Here is a 6,000-nt window from a genome sequence, read left to right on the forward strand (position 1 = left end):
AAACACTGACAACTTCTACAACTTTCTTCTGCCCCGTGCAGGAATCCCTCTCTACAAGCTTCATGTGATTCTGTCCCATTTTTAACATAGTAATACCTAAAATGAAAGGTACCTAAGCCATGTAGTAGATATTGTGCCAGCCTTAGAGCCAGGAAGAACTGAGTGTGAATCCTCCTGTAGAAACTTGCTGGCTGTGGCAATGGGCAGGTCCTGACCTCTTTTGCCCTCAGAGCAAAACCTAGAGTCAGGAAGATGACCTATCTACTTCGCCATTTAGCTGCCTCCCATAGGCCTTCTCTCTGTGATAGTCACTAATTTACATTAATTACATTCCTCAAGAAATGTTTGTATGCCGTTGGCTTAATTTAGTTTTATCATTCTTTACCCAATCTCTTGTAAAATACACTGATGAGGGCTTGAGTGTGCTCTGAAGGCAGCAAGGTTAAATTCCTTTGGATGAGTAATCATCACCCAGGAAGAGAGTCATTTACTTTGGGAAATCTTAAACTGATTTATGTCTTGGGTTTGGTTGCAGCGGAGATGAATCACTTTCACAGTAACCGGATATATGACTATAACAGTGTCATCCGCCTGTATCTGGAGCAGCAGGTACAGTTTTATGAAACGGTAAGTTGGCATTCTTCTTTCAAACATTTGCAGTGGTGAGCTTAAATTAAGATGTAATGTCACTATATTGAAGTTCATTCAATCCCTTCAACTGTATGTATTACTTGCAATTTTGGAAGTAAAGTGTTGCTTTTTTTTTTAATTGAGTTAAAAGAGGTGATTTTTAAAATTTATATATATATATATATACATACATACATACACATACAGATATCTATATAAATATAATATAAATTTAATATATATCACCATCATATCCAAATCTATCCTCCCCTGACTTCTCAGTGAACCATCTCTTAACAACAAAAAAGAAGAAGTAGTTCAGCTCAACTGACCAACACTATCCAGAGTCTGAAAGTATATGCAGGGTTCCACACCCATAGGCCCACATCTGCAAAGAATGAAGCTTTTGTCAGCCTGTGGCCAAGCTTGGTCATTAAAATGATACAGTGGCCTGTTTCAGGTTTTTGTTCTTTTATGTTGTTATCCTGTTTCTTTCTGCTTGCTTCACTCTTATCCCTTTTTAAGGCTTCCTGTGCTGCAAAATCTTTGCATGGCTAAAAGTGCTGATATGATGATTTTGGTGTATATTGGAGCTTTCTTTTATCTTTGAGCTCCTTGGGGTATATGAGTTAGCAGTGGCATCTCTGGAATATGTATATCTCAGTCACTTTCTTAGTATCATTCCAAATTGCATTTCAGAATGTTTAGACCAATTCTCAGCTCCCCTAGCAGTGCATTAGTGTGCCTATCTTTCCTCCAGTTTTTGACATCTTTGCCAGTTTTGCTAAGTGTGAGGTGAAACCTCAAAGTCATTTCAATTTTAACTTCTTATTACAAGTGATTGGGAGAGGAGGTGAATATATCGACTACTTTTGAAAGATCTTTGTTTATGCCTTTGATTTTTCTCCCTTGGTGCCAGAAAAACATTCTGTTCTCTTTTGAAGGAGAAAGAAATCTTGGATTCTTAAAACCCTAAGAATTCCCTATTTTGTTCCCACCTTCCGCCCTACTTAATAGCCAGTGGGCCGCATATGAATCATCCATTTCTCTGGGTACCAGGAACACTAGTAAATGAGATGAGATCATCCCACCACTATAGTAGGCTTCACAGTCACTCCTCAGCAGGGAAAGGAGACTGGCACCGAGATGAAACCCAGAGCCTTTATTTCTTTTTGTGAAAGAGGGGTTTCACAGTCAGCAAGCATTTTGTGTACCAGCAGATCTAAAAAGCAAAGCGCCTCTCTCTCTCTCTCTCTCTCTCTCTCTCTCTCTCTCTCTCTCTCTCTCTCTCTCTCTCTCTCTCGCACACGCACACACACACACACACACACACACACACAATATAATACATAAGAAAGCTAATATTCCATATCACCAGGCTCTTTATAAAGCAAATACATAAACCTGAAGAGCTAACGAAAAGCAAAGCTTTTGTTCAGAATTCTCCTAGGCATCTACTTAGGCATCCAATCAGCTCTGTATTGCATATAGTTGAACAGCTGCTCTCCTGCCCATTTTTAATTCCATGGAAACAGTGGAGCTATGTCCATTATCCTAGGAACGTTCCACCCCCATGAAAGCCAAGGTGACTAGTAACTGATCCACAAAGGTTGAGTATCTTCTTTCCACCAAGGTTTTAACCAGATCAAAAAATTCACTGTACCCACCCACAAGCTCTGAAGTAGACATAGTGCCGAACACATGTGCCTCAAAAATTAGTTTACATACCAAATGTATTAGTATACATACATACATACAGGCAGCCAACCCTTGTCTGATGTGCCTCATCTGTGTATCTTTGTGAATGTATTGTCCTGGGAAACAGATAAGGGAATCAATCTCCCTCCTCTTATTAGAAATGCTGAGGACTACTGAAGTTGAATGTAGAATATCTTTATAAATTATAAGATGCAGTCACTATATTGGGTGTTTTTGCTTGGTTCTTTTACTTTGTTTAAATCAGAGGTTCTTAATCTTGTTTGTGTAGTGGACACCTTTGCCAATAAGGTGAAATCTATGCTTATCTTCTCAGTGTTTTAAAATGTATTAAAAAATACATAGGGATTACAAAGGAAACTAATTATATTGAAATATATTTATCAGATTTTTTAAAATTTTACATATATGTAAATATATTATGCTTATATTTTTGTTTTATATTTACATATTATTTGCATGTGATGTGTAAATATATACATAAAACATGTAAATATAATATGTGTTATAATTATATGTGTAAATTTACTTACTTTATTTAGACCTCTCATTTGAGCCTCACAAAATCCTGGGAAATAGATACTATTATACTCCCTGTCTTACCCTCACTCAAATAAAGGAAACTGAGGCCTAGTTCTTTGACCCCAGGTTAAGAACTTCTGATTTAAAGAAGGTTCAATCTTGAGAAGTGGAGTATTTACAGAAAAAAGTATCAAACAGCCTTTTAAAAATAAGTTTGTTTTATTTATTTTTTAAAAGTTTAACAGAAGTTATGAGAGAATTTAAGCAGCGGTCTCCCTTTATGCAATAAAGGTCATATATTTGGCACTAACCATGATTCATTCTGTGTGTGTGGACATTAGAATGGCACCGTTGCGTGTGTGATCTGGAGAAAGGTCTTTGGTTTGCTCAGTAAGTTCTGAGGGTTCTCTCTAAGGCTGAGGGAGCCACTGCACATGGTGATGGTCCCCATCTAGTTTTCATTTCTAAATTGTGGCCATACTGGCTGCTGTTTATTTCACAGGACCATTTTTTCGATGTATTGAAATATTTTTATAGCACTGACAATGGCCAATAGACAACATTTCAAATTTTCAACTTGGGTACCTAATAAAGTATCCCCTTAAAAACTTAAATGTCTATTTTCAGCAAAGTTCACAAATATTCTTAAAATGTTTAACTCATAATAATTATACAGAATAAAAGGGTAAAGTCCAGGGGGAGGGGGGTAAGCAGGGGGGTGTGACTTCTGTATGTAATTTGTTTTAACATGTTAACTTTTCTTCCAGATTGCAGAAAAGCTGAGGCAGGCCCTCAGTCGCTTTCCGGTGATGTAGGCCAGAACAAAGAAAGTACATGAAGAAAACTCCGAAGTGCTTCTTTCTGACTTGGGGCAATGCAATTTAAAGTTTATCTTCTATTCTTTTTCTCCTTTCACCATCCAAAAAAAAAAATCCGAAAAATAACTGAATTTTTTTTTTAAAGAACCCACAAAATTAAGATATTTACTTTGTTAACCAGCCTAAATGCATCATTTATTCAGCAGTGTCCCCTTTTTTAGTTCATTTTTCATATCCATTATTTTAAAAAAACAAGAATTTGTCTCTATTTTTGGAAAGCATTTCAGATTGCTGGGATTTGTTAATGAAAAATTAGAAGTTTTTCCCATTGATTTTTATATAGATTCCTAATCTCTAAGTCACATAAAATCTTCTAGTTCTTACCCAATGTCAGATCATTACTAATTTCTTTAAAAATATGAAATATGCCAGAATAAAAAAAATATATGTTTGTATATTTTTATAACTCTAACGTCTTTGGGGGATTCCTGTCTGCTATTTAGCAAAATCTGCATACATTTCATTTACATATTTGAAACACAACTGCTTATATTTGGGGGGGGGGGGTCAGGAGGGAGGTGAAAAGGGAACCCCTGGGATTTTTAGGTCTGTCACATTCTAAAGGTATTTCACCCTTACCTCTTTAAAAGGATTCAGACCTCACAAAACAAGCTACAAAAGGCACAGGTGGGTTCCATTTCCTCACCTATCCACTGTCTTCAAAGTAATCTCTGCTGCACCCTCCTGGTGGCCCACGTTTGTGCTTCTATTGGTTATTGCTCATTTCTCTTTTCAAATTGGAGTCAGGGGCAGCTAGGTGGCACAGTGGATAGAGCCCCGGCCCTGGATTCAGAAGGATCTGAGTTCAAATCTGACCTCAGACACTTGACACTAACTAGCTGTGTGACCCTGGGCAAGTCACTTAACCTTCATTGCCCTGCCCCCCCCAAAAAAAAAATGGAGTCAGGGTAATAAACACTAATAAACGTCATCTGTCAGGAACATCTTTAGTGTTGGTTTTCTCCCCTCCACTGATGAGGCAGCCTGATGATAGTTGGTGTCGTAGGTATAGAGGGCACTTGGGGGTGGAGGGGAGGAGTAAACTGGGCCCCCCCCCAAGTGTTTGCAACCTTTTTTTTCCTTTTGTTGTTCAACCCTCACCCAGATAATACAGAGTGCTGGTGATGGCATACCACCCCCCACCCCCAACCAGATACAGAATCTTTGTTATAGCATTGTGCCCCCATTGGATATTTTCTTGGGGGGGGGGGGTGTAAAAACACAGTTCAATCAATTTAACAGCAAAAGAGGAAGATGGCCCTCCACTATCCCACCACCTCCCTCCCCCATCCTCCTGCCACTACAGTGGAAAAGTTTGGAGACTGCCTTTCAGGTGATAGTGTGAAGCCTGAGCAATGGACGGTAATTCTTGTGATTCAGGAGGAGGTGAGAGGATACTTTTCCCACTGGTTGTGCCCTATGCTCAGCCTTACTTCAGACAGAATTATTCCAGCTGCCTATACTTCAGTTATTGACACACGTAGCCTCAACAAGTCAAGTAACTTAACCCTGAGGCTGACACACCAGGAAGCCGAATTATATACCATAGAGGGGCAGGGGATATTTTCCTAGCTCTGGGGGCTGTTTTACTTCTACTGTCCTTAAAATACTTTCATTTTTCCGTATTAATGGTTAGAGAAAAGGAAAAATAGAGGCCAGAATAAGATGAAACCAAAAATAGATAAAATGAGGGTGAGTATGTGAAAACATCTTACACTTCAGTGTCAGGAGTTTTTGTTAATAATTTATAAATAATTTTCCCCCCGAGTTTTCCTTTTATAAAATTCCATAGAGCCATGTTTATGATATAGCCATTTAATATATGTACAAATTGTAAAGAATGTGTATAAATATTTTACACCAAATGCATGTAGAAGCAACTTATAAAATAAATTGTTTAAAAAAAACTGTACAGTAAATTCTCAAAGCACTTTTTCAAAACAATACTTCAGCATTTGGTTTTGGGTTTTTTTCCACTTTAATTGTTTGATGTATGTTTCTGAAAACCAGGATGGGGCAGGAATTTTTCCATTAAGTTTTACTTTCTTTTTCAAATTAAAACCCACCTTCTCTCCCTCCTCTATGCCCAATTGAGAAAGCAAGAAAATCCTGGGGTGATGGGAGATTGGTGGTGCCTTCAACTTACATAGGAGAGAAAGGTCAAGGTCCCATAATTCTTTAGCCATGAAATAGTTGAAGTGTGCATAGAATAACCTTTTAGAAACTACTAGCCAGAGTTAGATATAGTATATAG

At 37.9% G+C, this 6,000-nt stretch overlaps 1 protein-coding gene across 5 annotated transcripts in view; it reads left to right on the top strand.

Moving 5' to 3' along the window:
* Nucleotides 1-5,664, top strand: part of SNX9 (sorting nexin 9) — a 136,444-nt gene extending 130,780 nt beyond the window's left edge. For 3 of the 5 annotated variants that reach the window (XM_043962894.1, XM_043962892.1, XM_043962896.1), the window contains 2 exons: nt 536-627; nt 3,636-5,662. In XM_043962894.1, coding sequence (XP_043818829.1) covers nt 536-627; nt 3,636-3,683 — 140 coding nt within the window. In that variant the 3' untranslated portion in view covers nt 3,684-5,662. Of the gene's footprint in view, nt 1-535; nt 628-3,635 lie in introns of all 5 variants that reach the window. The other 2 variants (XM_043962893.1, XM_043962895.1) reach the window with 2 other exon arrangements.
* Nucleotides 5,665-6,000: the final 336 nt, after the last annotated feature.

This window comes from Dromiciops gliroides, chromosome 4 (assembly GCF_019393635.1).
Source record: "Dromiciops gliroides isolate mDroGli1 chromosome 4, mDroGli1.pri, whole genome shotgun sequence".
Taxonomy (NCBI): Eukaryota; Metazoa; Chordata; class Mammalia; order Microbiotheria; family Microbiotheriidae; genus Dromiciops; species Dromiciops gliroides.